Source organism: Carcharhinus amblyrhynchos, chromosome 12, assembly GCF_965287045.1.
Source record: "Carcharhinus amblyrhynchos chromosome 12, sCarAmb.v2.hapA, whole genome shotgun sequence".
In the NCBI taxonomy this organism is placed as follows: domain Eukaryota; kingdom Metazoa; phylum Chordata; class Chondrichthyes; order Carcharhiniformes; family Carcharhinidae; genus Carcharhinus; species Carcharhinus amblyrhynchos.
The window spans coordinates 66,727,271-66,746,061 of record NC_137335.1 but is presented as its reverse complement, the minus strand read 5'-3'; the positions used below and the strand labels follow the sequence as shown (position 1 = coordinate 66,746,061).

General features: G+C 44.8%; 1 protein-coding gene across 1 annotated transcript in view; it reads left to right on the top strand.

The window, feature by feature from the left end:
- Positions 1-2,536: 2,536 nt before the first annotated feature.
- LOC145350469 (lutropin-choriogonadotropic hormone receptor-like) overlaps positions 2,537-18,791 on the top strand; it is a 54,567-nt gene continuing 38,312 nt past the window's right edge. Inside the window, exon 1 of the mRNA XM_080199668.1 lies at positions 2,537-2,754. Coding sequence (XP_080055794.1) covers positions 2,537-2,754 — 218 coding nt within the window. The remainder of the gene's footprint in view (positions 2,755-18,791) is intronic.

The following is an 18,791-nucleotide window of genomic DNA, read 5'->3' as shown; positions in this document are numbered from 1 at the left end:
CCTCTACCTCCTCAGGAGGCAAGGGAAATTCGGCACGTCTGCTATGACTCTCACAAATTTTTATAGGTGCACCATAGAAAGCATCCTTTCCGGATGTATCACAGCTTGGTATGGCTCCTCCTTTGACCAAGACCACAAAAAAATTACAAAGCACTGTGATCTTAGCCCAGTCCATCACGCAAACCAGCCTCCCATCCATTGACTCCATCTATACTTCCTACTGCCTCAGAAAAGCAGCCAACATAATCAAGGACCCCACATACCCCAGACATACTCTCTTCCACTTTCTTCCATTGGGAAAAAGATACAAATGTCTGAGATTTGTTACCAACTGGCTCAAGAACAGCTTCTTCCCGGCTGCCATCAGACTTTTGAATGGACATACCTTATATTAAGTTGATCTTTCTCAACAGCCTAGCTATGACTGCAACATTACATTCTGTACCTTCTCATTTCCTTCTCCCCCATGTACTCTATGAATGGTATACTTAATCTGTATAGCATGCAAGAAATACAATACACGTGACAATAAATCAAATCAAATCAATTGCATTACACCTTTTAATCCTCCATCATTGACATCCTGGGGATCACCAAAGACCAAACTGGGCCAGTGATGTAAATACTGTGGTTAGGTCAGAAGCTGGGTCTTCTTCAATGAGTGACTCATCTCCTGACTTCCCAAAGTCTTTCCACCATCTACAAGAGTAAAACCAGGAATCCACTTGCCTGGATGAGTGTAGCACCAACATCTGTCAAAGACAAAGCAGCCTGTTTCATCTGCCACCTTAAATATTTAATCCTTTCACCACCAGCGTACAATGGCAGCAGTGTGTACCATACACTCTGCAGCAACTCAGCAAGCCTCCATTGACAGCACCCTCCAAACTTGAGACCTCTACCACTTTGAAACCAAGAGCAGCCAGGTACTTGGATACCATCACCTCGAAATTCTCATTGTGAGCACACATTATTCTGGTGTGGAAATATATCGCCATTCCTTCATTGTCGCTGGGTCAAACTCTCGGAACTCCCTACCTACAGCATTGTGGGAGTACCTTCACCACACGGACCAAGGCAGTTCAAAAAAGTGGCCCACCATCTTCTCGCGCAATTAGAGATGGGCAATGAATGCTGGCCTTGCCAGAGATACCGACACCCTGTGGACAAATAAAAAATTGACACCAATGTAGCGTGCAAAGCAGATACTCAAATTCTCATTATGTGATGAATGAGACATTGCAAAAGGAATAGGGTTAATGTAGGATAATGTTAATAGGGTCAGAGATTTGGGGAGAAATGTGTAAAGGGTCATATTAAATATGCAAATAGACAGTCTACATCACTAGTGATGTAAGATTCCAAGGCAACAAAGTATGCTGAAGGATAATTCTATATGAAATCTCATGCTAAACTTGTACCGTTCATACTAGAATGTTCAATAAAAGATACATTTACCCACACCCTTGCCTCCAGCAGCTTCTGTCAATCCTGACCAAGGGCAACCTCATTTAAGACCCACAATGAAGTTTACAGGTAGCACCGTGGCACAGTGGTTAGCACTGCTGCTTCACAGCACCAGGGATCTGGGTTCAATTCCAGCCTCGGGTGACTGTCTGTGTGGAGTTTGCACATTCTCCCAGTTTCTCCAGGGGCTCCTGTTTCCTCTCAAAGTCCAAAGATGTGCAGGTTAGGTGGACTGGCCATGCTGAATTGGCTCTTAGTGTCCAAAATTGTGTAGATTACGTGGATTAGTCATAATTAATGTGTGGGGTTACAGGGATAGAGTGAAGGAGAGGATCTGGGCAAGATACTCTGTCAGAGAGTTGGTACAGGCTTGATGGGCCGAATGGCCTCTTCATTGTAGGAATTCTATGACTCTAACTGAACTCAAAGTGACACCATGTGTGAATTGTTTTGAAACATGCACTGATATATCATTCACAGTGCACAATATTTTAGAAAGCAACATCTTTACAGTGTATTTCTTTTTAGTTTTGAGCACACCTGACAGAAACTTTCTCATCGATAGCTTTATGTGGTTTCACCAGTAGGAGGGAAACTTGTTAGTTAATTCACCGGTGATCTTAGTTGTTGCAGCAACTAGAATAACCTGGGTGTTCTCCAAGAGATCGGCAGTACTTTTAATGCCTGCCGTAAACTCAGCGCACGTATGTTCATTTTGAAGTGTAGTGAGTTGTGCTGGATTGCAATTGATGTGTGCCACTCCCACTTGTAATTATTTACTGTTCCTTCTCAAATGGTAAACATTGTTGGGACATCAGGAAGAATCTGTCATTTAAAAGGAAAGCATGAGATGGGCAAAGGGAGCAGAGGTGGGCAACATTGACCTGAGCCCTGTAACTTTTATGCTCATTAGTGGGTGATATTAATGTTGGGTAATGAAAAGCTTCCATTTTGTTTATTCCAAGATCAAGTCTAATAGGACTGGGGGGGATTGCATTTTTGCACAGGTTTGCACCCCGTCCCCCTCCCGCCCCCCCCAACAAGTTTCCACGGTCCTTCCATCAAAATCATGGCAATGAGTGAGAAAATCTCTGTGGAAGTTGAACTTGTTTGCGGCAAATGCTTCCTTGTTATATTGGGCAAAACCTCACCAAAAAACGGCAGTGTTGGTTCCGGTGTGGAAAACGGAGTGATTCCTGCCGACAGCGCTGCTGACAAGGTTTTGGACCTTTTCTTACATCTCATTAGCGATAATTTTTATGTCCATGAGAATCACGCCGCTCCACAGTAACTTAACTGCTGCAAGCACTGGGGAGCTCCATCTAAACAGTTCCTCAGCACTTGTTCCACTACGACTGCAGGAGATGGTAGGCAAGAAGGCAGCATCATGATTTTCGGAAGGGTCACCAGGATGCTAGATGGAAAAGAGCAGAGGTGGGACACACTCTACCTCCTCATCCCCAGGAGACAGCCTTCCAGCAGAGTGATGGTTGGATTTTTACTCCTTTCCCTTTTTTCTTATGTTCACTGCATTTTTGTTTTGAATGTGCTCCGTCTGGAAAATCTACTGATAAGCACTATGTTCTGGCTTTCTGAGGATGTCTCAATTTCCTTCAATACAATTTCAATTTATTCTCGCTAATTTCAACCCCCAAAATGGTCATGTGTTCAGGCAGAACCTGATCATGTAAAAATCAGTGTCAATCTCAGGTCCCACTTCTTATCCGTTGCCCTTAGTAACTTCCCACTTCAGCAACATTACTCCCCTCTGTCCTTACCTCAATATTGCTGAAACTTTATCCATGCTTTTGTTATGAGTGCCTTTCAACACCTTTTCTGACCTTTACTTCTCCATTCTCTACGAACTCCAATTTATCTAAAGCAGCTGGCTTTATCCTAACCTGCACTAAGTGATCTTTGCCCATGACTGACCTGCACTGGCTCCCTGCTCGTCAAGGCTCACTATTTGAGCTCTTTGACCTCAAATGCCTCCAAGACATTACGTCACCATATCTAAGATACATCTTACAATCTTGTATAAACTTTATGGCATTTGATTTCTTTTTTTTGTCCATTTGTCTGTCTTCATCCTGTTCTCTGGACCCTTTCTCCCTAAAGACCCTTTTCCGCTTCCCTATTATTTTAAACATCTTGTCCAAACCTATCTTTTCGCCAGTATTTAGGCTTTCTCCTTACTTCTCCCTTTGTGGTTCATTGACGTATTTACATTGTTGAATTGTCTTGGAATTAACTTTATGTTAAAGGAGATATTTGAACATTTGAAAATAAGCCACACAGATGTACCTGGACTTCGTCAGGCACAGAAATAACCTATCTTGACAGTTTAATCTGGGAAATGTCAATTTCTGCAGACTTCTTACAGGGTTCAAAATTTTAAAAATTGATTTTCCTGTAACCTGCCTAAAATTTGCTCCATTATTCTTGGCTGCTGAAAGCCTGATGTTGTATCCTACAAAGCAAAGGAGATTTTAATGCATAATTGACTTGAGGAAGAGGAGTTTTTGAGAAGGTTAACGAATGTGTAGGTGCTGTGATGACTTGGGTCATTTTGTTCACATCAGCTCTGAACTCAGTATTTGTCCCCTGCAATTCATAGGTGTATCTGGCAAATACTGCAGATGGTGTAATGGCATGTATGTTCTAGATGAGATAGACGGTATAAAACGTGTTTGCTGCCCTTCGTCTCGCCTTGCACACCATCGTCATTTTCTGCTATATCAATCAGCTTGTGTATGTTTCTGACCGGATACTGGATGGTCATCCTTACTGCTTGAAGGTACCCACAGTGGATGTTCTGTTTGGATCAATGCATGGCTCTTGGTAGCTGCAGCAGCCTTTGTCCTAGTACACTGCAGCTGCCTATGGCCATTTCTGCCACATGCCTTGCACACTTGATGAAAAGCTGGACATTTTCTTGGTGTATGTAGATGTCCACACCTTCCACATGTCCTGCTGGGTTTGATTGCTTTACTGAGTGTATCAACAATTGGGGTTGTACTTAAGACCTGTAAGCTTTGTTAACCTGTGAGGATTGTTTTGTATTTGCGTCCAGCCTTGAGTAGCTCTTTGATGTTAAGATATACTTTTTGGGTTTCCACAGGAATGGACGAGATCACTGTCTCTTAGCTCTGCATTTGAAAAAATCGCAGTGTCTTTTGCATCTGTTAACAACGTGGTCTATGAATTCTGTAGGCTGCTGGCGAAACGAAATGAACTCTAGTCGATAAATATGAAGGTTTACTTTAATTCTGAACAAATCTTCCAGTTTGATTCATATCTTTCGGGGATCCTTTCACTCTTCTTCTGTTAATCCTGGCATGTTCATCCTGTATAGACCTTCATTCTCAATCACTAGGTGATTTTCATGGCTTCTGGTTCAGACATACTTGAATCAAGGAGTCATGGTTCTATCTAAACATTTTGGGCAGGATTTTCCAGCCATGCTCACCCCAAGCCGGGAATTCCTGCCTGAGATCAACGGACCTTTGGACTCCCCCATCCCCTTCCCCCCACCGCCCGCTACGATTCCCATAATAAGTGGGATGGGAAAATTCCGCCCTTTGCCTTTGGATACCAGGTCAGCTGCATCACAATTCAAACTGTGGAATATTGTGGACATTCTGGCAGTAACCCGTTAACCTTCCTTCTCCTCTTGTACCTGGGATGAGAGTCGCTGTGTCTGCTTTCATGCACTTTTCCGAAGCTCCACCCACGAAGAATTGGCAAGTGTGAGGTGGTCCACTTTGGTAGGAAGAATGGTAGGAAGGACTATTACTTACGTGGCGAAAAACTGCAGCAGGCGACGGTGCAGAGGGACCTCGGGGTCCTTGTGCATGAATCGCAAAAACCCAGCTTGCAGGTGCAGCAGGTGGTCAGGAAGGCGAATGGGATGCTGGCCTTCATAGCGAGGGGGATTGAATATAAAAGTAGGGAGGTCTTGCTGCAGCTGTATAGGGCATTGGTGAGGCCGCAGCTGGAGTACTGTGTGCAGTTTTGGGCGCCGCACCTGCGCAAGGATATTTTGGCCCTGGAGGGAGTGCAGAGGAGGTTTACTAGGCTGATACCGGAGTTGAGGGGATTGAGCTATGAGGAGAGGCTGAATAAACTAGGCTTGTACTCGTTAGAGTTTAGAAGAATGAGGGGAGATCTCATTGAGACGTATAAGATGATGAATGGGATGGATAGGATAGAGGTGGAGAGACTCTTCCCGCTCAAAAAAGACAGTAGGACTAGGGGGCACAGCCTCAAGATAAAGGGGAGGCGGTTTAGAACGGAGTTGAGGAGGAACTTCTTCACTCAAAGGGTGGTGAATCTCTGGAATTCTCTGCCCGTTGAAGTGGTGGAGGCTGCCTCGCTAAATATTTTTAAGAAGCGGGTTGATGGGTTTTTGATAAGAGAAGGGATTAAGGGTTATGGGGAGAGGGCGGGAAAGTGGAACTGAGCCACGACAGATCAGCCATGATCTTATTGAATGGCGGGGCAGGCTCGAAGGGCTAGATGGCCTACTCCTGCTCCTATTTCTTATGTTCTTATGTTCTTATGAAGAACTAGTTATTACAGGAACGCACCACGAAATATGGCATCTTTGCTTTTTATTCAATTTATTATCTAGCAACTCCTGAAGCCGCCCATTATAATCGCAACCTTCTCTGGCTCAATTTTTAATCACAGTTTTTTTATTTGACTGCTCTCAGTCGATCTGGGCCACCTCCCGGCCCCTCGCCTTTTCTGACTGCACTAACCCACGGCTGGGCCCCCTGACATGCTGTCCCACTCTTAGGAACTGGCAGGCTAGACTGCAATCTCACCCTGGAAGGATCCACCTGCTTACCAGCTCTTCATTTGAGCACTAGCTCAGTGCTGTGTCTCCAGAGCCTTTCCACAGTCTCCACACTGTGTTCTCAACACACTCTGATGATGTGACTACGTTGCAGTCTGACCAAAACATTGAGATTCCTCTCATGCCATGTAGCACAATGGCTGTTCACCATGCCGTGCCTGTAATTAATCTTGCTGCTACATGTCTTATCAGCACTGATCACCATGTAATATTACAATGATGTAAAATCTTGAGCTGATTTACTGTACAAGACATGAGGCACTGATTGTTCAGAAGGGATTGGAGAAACCTGCAGCCCATGAGAACAGTTATACGCAGGTATAAAATCTGAAGGCTTCAGAGCAGTATTTCGTTCGGTTAACCAAATCAACAAACTGTAGTTCCTTAAAGGGATACTGCATCAAATTAAACAGACCCTCGAAAACAAACTCAAAACAGAATATGGGGTGGGCAAGGAAGGCCTCAAGGGCAGCATGGTGGCACAGAGGTTAGCACTGCTGCCTCGCAATGCCAGGGACCCGGGTTCAATTCCCAGCTTGGGTCACTATGTAGAGTTTGCACATTCTTCCTGTGTTTGTGTGGGTTTCCTCCGGGTGCTCCGGTTTCCTACCATACTCCAAAGATGTGCAGGTTAGGTTGATTGGCCATGCTCAATTGCCCCTTCCTGTCAGGGGGACCAGTCGGGTAAAAATGGGGGATTATGGGGATACGGGTGGGATTGCTGTTGGTGCAGGCTCGATGGGCCAAACGGCCTCCTTCTGTACTGTAGGGATTTCAGTGCTGGCAGCCACCCTGTGCTACCTTTCCAGGGACACCCAGCAGCAAACACAGCTGCAGACATCAGAGCTGTGTATGTGCTTTGCTCAAAGAAAAAAAATGAAACTACAACTGGCTCACATAATAATGGTAGGAAGGACTATTACTTACGTGGCGAAAAACTGCAGCAGGCGACGACGGTGCAGAGGGACCTCGGGGTCCTTGTGCATGAGTCGCAAAAACCCAGCCTGCAGGTGCAGCAGGTGGTCAGGAAGGCGAATGGGATGCTGGCCTTCATAGCGAGGGGGATTGAATATAAAAGTAGGGAGGTCTTGCTGCAGCTGTATGGGGCATTGGTGAGGCCGCAGCTGGAGTACTGTGTGCAGTTTTGGTCGCCGCACTTATGCAAGGATATTTTGGCCTTGGAGGGAGTGCAGAGGAGGTTTACTAGGCTGATACCGGAGTTGAGGGGGTTGAGCTATGAGGAGAGGCTGAATACACTAGGCTTGTACTCGTTAGAGTTTAGAAGAATGAGGGGAGATCTCATTGAGACATATAATATGATGAATGGGATGGATAGGATAGAGGTGGAGAGACTGTTCCTGCTCAGAAAGGACAGTAGGACTAGGGGGCACAGCCTCAAGATAAAGGGGGGGCGGTTTAGAACGGAGTTGAGGAGGAACTTCTTCACTCAAAGGGTGGTGAATCTCTGGACTTCTCTGCCCGTTGAAGTGGTGGAGGCTGCCTCGCTAAATATTTTTAAGACGCGGGTTGATGGGTTTTTGATAAGCGAGGGGATTAAGGGTTATGGGGAGAGGGCGGGAATGTGGAACTGAGCCACGGCATATCAGCCATGATCTTATTGTATGGCGGGGCAGGCTCGAAGGGCTAGCTGGCCTACTCCTGCTCCTATTTCTTATGTTCTTATGTCATGCTTATAGCTCTTAAAGGCATATTACAACAAATCAAACTTCACATACTTTAGAACACTACCTGCCTGGGTTTAAATATTTAAAAGGCAAGCACAGTTCTGCAAGATTTCTCAACCTTTGCATTAAAAGATTGAAAATGCATTTCTGAATTAATGACAAAATAAAGAATTCTTCCATCCCGCCTGCCATAGAAATTGTTTGGGGGAGGTGGTGGGGAGGGAGACCATGCAAAGTTCCACTGACCCCGGGCGATGATTCGCCGGTTTTGGGACGAGCGCGGCCAGAGAATCTCACCACGCACGTTGGAAATGTGAAATGAATATAGAAAATGTTGAAAATATTTGGCAAGTTTGAACTGCTGATGTGTTCTTCAGTGAAGTTAAAATATTAACCCATTTCCAGCATGCACATTCTGCAGCATGCGAGTCCATTCAAAAATAGCCGAGAGTTTACAAGTCAGAGTGAGCTCTGAACTTGAGGTGCTTAATTAGGCATCCAATTACATGTCAATTACAAGCTAATTGGTCTCATGCCATTAGTTTTTAATGCTAGGCACAGTGGTGAGCACTGCTGCCTCACAGCGCCAGGGACCCAGGTTCAATTCCTGGCTTGGGTCACGGTCTGTGTGGATTTTGCATGTTCTCCCCATGACTGCATGGGTTTCCTCCCACACTCCAAAGATGTGCAGGTTAAGTACGTTGGGCATGCTGAATTGACCCTAGTTTTGGGGGGATTTGCAGGGTAAATATGTGAGGTTACAGGGATAGAACCATTGAACACCAAGGCACAGAAACAGGCCTTTTGGCCCTTCTTGGCCATGTCGAACCATTTTTATGCCCAGTTGCACTGACCTGCACCTGGACCATATCCCTCCACACTCCTCTCATCCATGTACCTGTTCAAGTTTTTCTTAAATGTTAAAAGTGAGCCTGCATTTTTCACTTCATCTGGCAGCTCATTCCACACTTCCACCACTCTCTGTGTGAAGAAAGCCCCCCCCAGTATTCCCTTCACTTTTCCCCCTTCACCCTTAACCCATGTCCTCTAATTTTTTTCTCCCCTAGCCTCAGTGGAAAAAGCCTGCTTGCATTCACTCTATCTATACCCATCATGATTTTACACACCTCTAACAAATCTCCCCTCATTCTTCAATGCTCCAGGGAATAAAGTCCTAACCTATTCAACCTTTCTCTGTAACTCAGTATCTCAAGTCCCAGCAACATCCTTGTAAACCTTCTCTGCACTCTTTCAACCTTACTAATATCCTTCCTGTAATTAGGTGACCAAAACTGCACACAATACTCTGAATTCGGCCTCACCAATGTCTTATACAACCTCACCATAACATTCCAACTCTTATACTCAATACTTTGATTTATAAAGGCCAATGTACCAAAAGCACTCTTTACGACCATATCTACCTGTGACACCACTTTTAGGGAATTATGTATCTGTATTCGCAGATCTCTCTGTTCTACTACACTCTTCAGTGTCCTACAATTTACCTTGTATGTTCGACCTTGGTTTGTCCTTCCATAGTGCCGCACCTCACGTTTGTCTGCATTAAACTCCATTTGCCATTTTTCTAGCTGGTCCAAATCCCTCTGCAAACTTTGAAAACCTTCCTCACTGTCCATTACACCTCCAATCTTTGCATCATCAGCAAATTTGCTGATCCAATTTACCACATTATCATCCAGATCACTGATACAGATGACAAACAACAATGGTCCCACCACTGATCCCTGCGACATGCCACTAGTCACAGGCCTCCATTCAGAGAAGCAATCCTCCACTACCACTCGCTGGCTTCTTCCATTGAGCCAATGTCTAATCCAATTTACTACCTCTCCATGTATACCTAGCGACTGAACCTTCCTAACTTACCTCCCGTGGGGAACCTTGTCAAAGGCCTTACTGAAGTCCACGTAGACAACATCCACTGCCTTCCCTTCATCCACTTTCCTGGTAACCTCCTCGAAAAACTCTAATAGGTTTGGTTAAAGATGACCTACCACGCACAAAGCCATGTTGATGCTCCCTAATAAATCCCTGTCCATCCAAGTATTTGTAGATCCTATCTCTTATTATTCCTTCTAATAATTTACCTACTACTGACACCAAACTTACTGGCCTATAATTACCCGGATTCCTTTTAGAGCCTTTTTTAAACAACGGAACAACATGAGCTATCCTCCAATCATCCGGCACCTCACCCGTGGATACTGACATTTTAAATATATCTGCCAGGGCCCCTGCAATTTCAACACTAGTCTCCTTCAAGGAGCGAAGGAATACCCTGTCCGGTCCTGGGGATTTATCTACTCTGATTTGCCTCAAGACAGTAAGCACCTCCTCCCCTTTAATCTGTATAGGTTCCATGACCTCCCTACTTGTTTGCCTTATTTCTGTAGACTCCATGCCAGTTTCCTTAGTAAATACGGATGCAAAAAACCCATTTAATATCTCCCCATTTCTTTTGGTTCCATACAAAGCTGACCACTCTGATTTTGAAGAGGATCAATTTTATCCCTTCCTATCCTTTTTCACTTAATATACCTGTAGAAGCCCTTAGGATTATCCTTCACCTTGACTGCCAAAGCAACCTCATGTCTTCTTTTAGCCCTCATTTTCCTTCTTAAGTAGTTTCTTGCACTTTTTATACTCCTCAAACATCTTACTTGTTTCCTGTTGCCTATACATGTCATACACCTCTCTCTTCTTCTTTATCAGAGTTGCAATATCTGTCGAGAACCAAGGTTCCTTATTCTTATTCACTTTGCCTTTAATCCTGACAGGAACATACAAACTCTGCGCTCTCAAAATTTCTCCTTTGAAGGCCTCCCACTTACCAATCACATCCTTGCCAGAGAACAGCCTGTCCCAATCCATCTTATCCCATGATGCAGGCTCAATGAGCCAAATGGCCTCCTTCTGTCCTGTAGGGATTCTCTTCTCTTTTGCAAGAACGAGAACAGCTTCCACCCACGTAAAACAGGTACCTCTGATTTTCTGGCTCTGAACTTCGATTCATTTATAGCTGAATGGCCAGTCATTACATCCTCACCACTGAATGTAGCAATATTTTGAACTTCTCATGCTAAGCCTTCTGCATGAGTTTCTGAACAGTGCTTCTTGTGGCATTTTTGCATTGCAAGGCCATGTTTACAAAGTTTGTTCTCTGCAGCACTGTGTCGATGATAGCTGGGTCCTTTTACCTTGCTCCACATAGGCACCATGCTGATTCTTTTAATGGCAGTGGAGGATCTAGAGAACAATGCTAAGTTCAGGCAGAGGGTACAAATGCACCTTGTATGTTTGACACACTCTTGATCTGGGCCCATGGCCCTGTTGTTTGACATAGGCACATATACTTGGCGAATATCTGCAGAGCCTGCCTTTGCAACCGTACATCAGGAAAGAGTCTGTCATGCTATCAATTTGAATTATAATAATGATCATAGAGTCCCCTGCCTCATACTCAAGGGCAGTTCACCATTCTGCTGTCTTCTTATTTGCTGGTAGTTCCTGGACATGTGGAGCAGTTTGGTTTTAACTTCACACACTTTTTTTTCCTTTGGGGGAATAGTGGAGAAGTGGTGAAAGGATTCCTGGGCTCTTCATTAGCCCATCAAGCTGCATTATGAATGCCTTTCCCAAGGCCAATGAGTCCTGACATCAGATTTACTCACTCACCTGAAGAAGGAGGACACTCCGAAAGCTTGCGCTACCAAATAAGCCTGTTGGACTTTAACCTGGTGTTGTGAGACTTCTCACTAATCAGATTTGAACCCAGAGCTTCTGGTCCAGAGGCAGGGATGCCACCTCTATGCCACAAGAACTCCTATGTAAAGCATCAATAAAAGTATGAGGCCTCTTTTGGCTTCTTCAGTCAATCTTGTAACACTGCTCAGCACTGATGAATTAGAAGCGGTTTGGTGTGGAGCGATTCAAAAGTACATTCAAGCTAGCCAAACGAATCTTACACACGGACCCTGGAAAGGACAGAAGTGTGAGCATCTCATTCCATTAGGATGTGTTGTTGCACACATTTTCTTCTTAAATGCAGTACTTTTACATTCGCCTGCATTCTATGAATTCGTACATTTGGTCTTATTTATACTTCATGAACTTGGCAGCTTCAGCGGTATGGTCAGTGCTCCGGGTTTCTCATTTTGATGCTGAAATTAAATATCGGGAAACAGGCAATGTACTGACTTGCAGGTGCTTTCTGAGTTTGCCTCTGTAGCAATTGAATTGTAATCTCTTATCAAAATTAATGAACTCACACAGGGAAACAAACTTTAGTAACCATGTAGATCAGTCTTTCATGTCCGAATTAGTTTATTAGTGTCCACCAGCATGTAGAGATTTCAAGTTAAGATTTCTCTTGAGCAAGAAATAAGCTGTAATTGTTTTTGGCTTGTTCTTATAGTTCTTATCATTCTCAGGTTTGTAAAAATAACAACATATTCTCATAATTTTAATATCTTGGCAGTGAAATAGGAATAAAGAAACTTGTGACATTGTGATTTCTCGTTCTGTACTCTTTACACTCACTGTTAGCAGTTGCTAGAATTTGGTTAGGATTTTAAGGGAAGCTTGTAAATGTAAGAAGAACTTTCTCCAAACTTTCATAAGTAACATTTTCATTATATTGGACATAACGGGGTCAATTTTTCACAGTGTGTGTTGGAATTCCTGATGTATCTGTGTTGGCATTTCACTAATTCAACTCTTACACCTTTTTACACACACATTTCTTTGCTTAACCTGAGAAAAACAATGCTCTGCAAAATTATGAGAGGCATGGATAGAATGGATAGTTAAGAGACTTTCCCCAGGGTAGAAATGTCAGTTATCAGGGGACATAGGTTTAAGGTAAAAGGGGAAATGTTTAAAAGAGATGTGAGAGGCTGGTTTTTACACAGAAGGTGGTAACTTTCTGGAATGCGCCGCCAGAGGAGGTGGTAGAAGCAGATACAATAGCAATGTTTGAGAGGCATCTTGACAGATACATCAATAGGCAGGGAATTAGAGGGATATGAACTGCATAGAGGCAAAAGGTCTTTAGTTTAGAAAGGTTTAGGTATGGTAGCACAGTGGTTAGCACTGCTTCTTCACAGCTCCAGGGACCTGGGTTCAATCCCTGGCTTGGGTCACTGTCTGTCTGGAGTTTGCACATTCTCCTTGTGCGTGCATGGGTTTCCTCCGGGTGCTCTGGTTTCCTCCTACAGTCCAAAGATGTGATAGTTAGGTTGATCGGCCATGTTAAAATTGTGCCTTAGTGTCCTGAGATATGTAAGTTAGAGGGATTAGCAGGTAAATATGTAAGGATATGGGGGTAGGGCCTGTGTGGGATTGTGGGCGGTGCAAGACTCGATGGGCCAAATGGTCTCTTTCTGCACTGTAGGGTTTCTATGATATGCCAGTATAAGCTTGGTGGGCCGAAGGGCGTATTTCTGTGCTGTATTGTTCTTTGTTATATCTGTGTGATACTTCTACAGTTCTCACAACAATACTCCATGGCCTCTCTGAGGTTTTGTTTGCAACACCAGGTTAAAGTCCAACAGGTTTATTTGGCAGCACAAGCCACAAGCTTTCGGAGCACTGCCCCTTCATTTGGTGACTCAGCTGATGGAGGAGCAGCACTCCGAAAGCTTGTGGCTTGTGCAGCCAAATAAACCTGTTGGACTTTAACCTGGTGTTGTGAGACTCCTTATTGGGCTTACAACAGTCCAATGCCGACATGTCCACATCATTTTTTTTTGATCAGCAGCGATGAATTAGAGATGGTTTTGTGTGGAGTGATGTGTCCCATTCAAAAGTAGATTAAAGCTAAACCAAATGAATCCTATGCACGGAGGACAGATGTAAGAGCATTTCATTCCATCAGTCCATTCTGAATCATAGAAGTGAATGTTGATTGTCTGAGCCAGTGCAGGACTTAGCTGCCCGTGAATATTAAATTTATAGGGAAGTTTGATAAATAATGAGACAAAAGCGATCAGTATGATTGATTAGTCTCATTACAGTAAAGTGAGCAGTGAGGCAGTATCTCTCCACAGGCAACAGCAGATGCTTTGCAGAAGCTCACATAAGAAGAGAAAGGTTAACTTAAGTAAAATTGCCAGCCTCCAAATGCCCAAGTACCTACTGATCCCTGAGCAAGTGCCTCACTCTGCCTCAGCCATTCCGGAATGAGTGCGGCTGCTGTACAAAACATTGAAATAACATGGTCACATTTCGGAATGTTCTGACCTTGTCCCACAGAGGGGATGTGAAAGTGACTTGAACACTTTTAAATCATTCCACTCAGAGTGTTCAAACAAGCAAAGAGAAAGGTTGGGGAATTAAGTAGTCAGGATGCTAATGATTGAACTTTGCTGTTGTTTACCCGAAACAGCAAAGAGGCGATTTGTTCAGCTGCCTCAGTAAATCTCCCCAGTCCATTTTGTTGGGAAGTCTGATGGGTTTTTACTGTTTGTGAGCAAGTAAAGCCTTTTCAAAACAGGTGAGGCTGGCCAAGACTTTAGAGAAGTAGTTTCACCAAGATTGTAAGGTCAAAAATGGTGAGTGTGGAAGGGTCAAGAGGTCATCTTGTTTAAGTCAAGTAAGATTGCCCACCAATGAGGATGTGAGTGGAATCATGGAGCAGGGGGGCATTTAATTGGGTGGAAAGAGGGCAAGTAGGCACCCTCCGACCTTCCCACCTCCACCCAGATTTAAGTCAATGGGAGGAAGGCTCATGGACTGCCTTCCTGTCCCCTGCTAATTGAGGCCCTTAAGTGGATAATTAATATCCACTTCAGATCTCCTCCCAGCACTGCTGGTATCAACCCAGTGGCAAATGGGGACCTTACCATGCAGGAGCATGGACCCTTCCTTGGATGTCTGAGTGAGAAACAGCAGGACCTTGAGCACGTGTGCAGATTCCTGAACGTAGCAGGGCACATAGGGAAGGTGGCTGAAAAGGCAAACTAGCTATATCCTTCATTGTCTGAGGCCTGGAGTATATAATAAGGGAAGTCATGCTAAATTCTATATAACAATGCATCAAAGTTAGAGTATAGTTCTGGTCACATTACAGGAAGAACTTGAGATGGTACCGAAGAGAGTTACAAGAATGTTGTTAAGGATGGACAACTTTAGTTACAAGGAAAGTCTAAATGGCCCTGGTTTATTTGGAACAAAAATGGGGAGTATGAGTGTCTACTTCTGGGTGGGGGTGGGATGAGGGATCCTTCATTCATTCCTTCAAAAGTACTGAGTGTCTGATCAAGGAACCCAGCATTGGATAGGGTGGATCTTACTCAGAGCCAGCTCCCTGCCCTTGCTGCCGATCACCCTCTCCCACAGCCCCCTTCTTGCCATCACTCGCCTGTGCCAGGAAGCCTCCTCGATCCAATGCCTCAGGTGGGAGGGATGTTGTTGTACCAGCAGCAGCCACTGGTCTGCCACTCTCAGCAGCCCTTGATCCTGGTCTATCAAGAGCCCGAGTGGCACAAGATGCAGCCAGCCTTCCCAAATAAAGGTGAAGCGGGGCTTTTGCTGGCTCTCCGGCTGATGGCCAAGGCCCTCTTCACCTCCACATGATTCTATCCATGATGTGCACTTTGTGCATTCATATCAAATAATGATAAAGTTGTACTATTTGAATTGAGGGTAATCATAACTTCCATTCTGCACGTTCACCTCAGTGTGAAATAAAGCAGCTTATCAATTTTATCCAGGCTTGTCTTGGTGCAACATTGGAAAGCTTACAGCACCTCAAGTGTAAAAGACAAATATTTGGTTCGGATACATGACTGATACATTATTGGACAAGGACACACACAGAGGGTACGGAGAATAAACAGGTGAGAAACTCTGACTAACTACATGGCAGTGACTGCCATTGGAAAAACCTTTGTTCCTTTTCATGCCCTTCTCCTTTTAAGCACCCTTCAAAACCAATCTCTTTGATCAAGCCTACACTCACCCTCCCAATACTTCTTGCTTTGGCCAGGTCAGTTTTTGTCTCATGTGGGCACTTTGTGTTGTTAAGTTATGCTATGTAAATGGAAGTTGTTATCTTATAATAATGGGTGGCACAGTGGCACAGAGGTTAGCATTGCTGCCTACCAGTGCCAGTGACCTGCATTCGATTCCCAGCTTGGGTCACTGTGCGGAGTGGCTGTGTGGTTTTCCTCCGGGTGCTCCGGATACATTCTGATACGCTCTAAATAAGTCATCTTCAACTCAGAATGTTGACTCTATTTTTCTGTCTCGACACATATGCCATCAAGGTGATGAGGAATGTGTGACTGCACCAGCGGTGGAATCCCCACACTTGCCCTTACCCACACTACTAACTCAACAGAGCCAGAATGTGCGTGTAAAACTGTCTTATTCAGGTGCTCTTCCTTCAAAGGGGAGGTGACAGAGTTGTGTGGTCTGCTGGAAGCTAACTTGTATGAAGCCTCCAACATCAGTCAAGATTATTACAGCCCTGAACGTTTATGGTTCAAGCTCATTACAAACTCCTACAAGGCCCATTAGTTGTATCCAATAATTTACATTGTACATCTTGATCAAAAACAGCATGGTGGCACAGTGATTAGCACTGCTGGCACAGGTTCAATTCCAGCCTTCGGTCACTGTCTGTGTGAAGTTTGCACATTTCCCTGTGACTGCGTAGGTTTCCTCCAGGTGCTCTGGTTTCCTCCCACAGTCCAAACTAGTGGAGTGCCCCAGGGGTCAGTGCTGGGGCCTCAGCTATTTACCATTTATATAGATGATCTGGAGGAGGGAACCGAGTACATGGTGTCGAAATTTGCTGATGACACCAAGATTGGTGGAACGGCAAATTGTGCGGAGGGTGTGGAGAGTCTGCAGAAGGATCTAGATCGGCTGGGCGAATGGGCCAGGAAATGGCAAATGGAATTTAATGTTGGCAAGTGCGAGGTGGTCCACTTTGGTAGGAATAATGGTAGGAAGGATTATTACTTACGTGGCGAAAAACTGCAGCAGGTGACGGTGCAGAGGGACCTCGGGGTCCTTGTGCATGAGTCGCAAAAACCCAGCTTGCAGGTGCAGCAGGTGGTCAGGAAGGCGAATGGGATGCTGGCCTTCATAGCGAGGGGGATTGAATATAAAAGTAGGGAGGTCTTGCTGCGGCTGTATGGGGCATTGGTGAGGCCGCAGCTGGAGTACTGTGTGCAGTTTTGGGCGCCGTACTTACGCAAGGATATTTTGGCCTTGGAGGGAGTGCAGAGGAGGTTTACTAGGCTGATGCTGGAGTTGAGGGGGTTGAACTATGAGGAGAGGCTGAATAAACTAGGCTTGTACTCGTTAGAGTTTAGAAGAATGAGGGGAGATCTCATTGAGACGTATAATATGATGAATGGGATGGATAGGATAGAGGTGGAGAGACTCTTCCTGCTCAGAAAGGATAGTAGGACTAGGGGGCACAGCCTCAAGATAAAGGGGGGGCGGTTTAGAACAGAGTTGAGGAGGAACTTCTTCACTCAAAGGGTGGTGAATCTCTGGAATTCTCTGCCTGTTGAAGTGGTGGAGGCTGCCTCGCTAAATATTTTTTAAGACGCGGGTTGATGGGTTTTTGATAAGAGAGGGGATTAAGGGTTATGGGGAGAGGGCGGGAATGTGGAACTGAGCCACGACAGATCAGCCATGATCTTATTGAATGGCGGGGCAGGCTCGAAGGGCTATATGGCCTACTCCTGCTCCTATTTCTTATGTTCTTATGTGTGGGTTAGGGTGGTTGGCCATGCTAAATTGACCCTTAGTGTCAGGGGGATTAGCAGGCTAAATATGTGGGGTTACAGGAATAGGGCCTGGGTGGGATTGTTGTTGGTGCAGACTTGGTGGGCCAAATGGCCTCCTTCTACAATATCGGGATTCTATGATTCTACAAAATACATCAGTGACGCATTGTTCACTAAGGCAGACATCTTCTTCATTTCCCCTGTGGAAAACTGGCCACAATAGGTCAGGCTTCCACAATCTTCTTTCATTGCCGGTTCTTCCATTACCCATGACATTACTGATGGGATCAATGTGATACATTGAGCCTCTCTATGTAACCCACTCACCTTCAGAAATCATATGGGGATATTTTTCATTAACATACAGTTTCAGTGACCAAGAAGAACATTTTCATACAGTGTGGTGCTTAATTCTCAATCAGCCTTTGGGCAGGGAGTAGGAAGACAGATGTGATTGCTCAGATTTGTGCAGAGTTAGGACACCTACAAAATCATTTAAAAATAGCGGGCAGACATGGTTCTCGGACTCCTGCCTCCAATTGTGGCACCAGTAATATTTGCAGGTGCAGGATAAGGGTAGTGAGCCTGCCACGGGACTCTCAATCTGGGTGGTTACATTGTGGAGTTAGGCATCTCATAGCACCCTGCAGTCTTCCTGGAATTGACTTAGTTCCACCTCAGAAGAATTGTGAACAGTAGTTTGGATTTGGGAAGTAAATTTGAAAGGTCTATTCCATGTCCCCCATGCTTCCTCCATGCTCCATGGCATCAACATGCCTCCCTGTCCCCTTCCATGATCATCTCACCCCATATGCACTTATATACATTATATACATGATTGAAGAAACTGGGGCTATTCTCCTTGGAAAGACGGAGATTGAGAGGGGACATGATAGAAGTATATAAGATACTGAAGGGAATAGATAGAGTTAATAGTGAGAGACTGCTCCCTAGACTGGGTACGAACACGAGAGGTCATCATTTAAGGGTGAGGGGGGGGGAGGTATA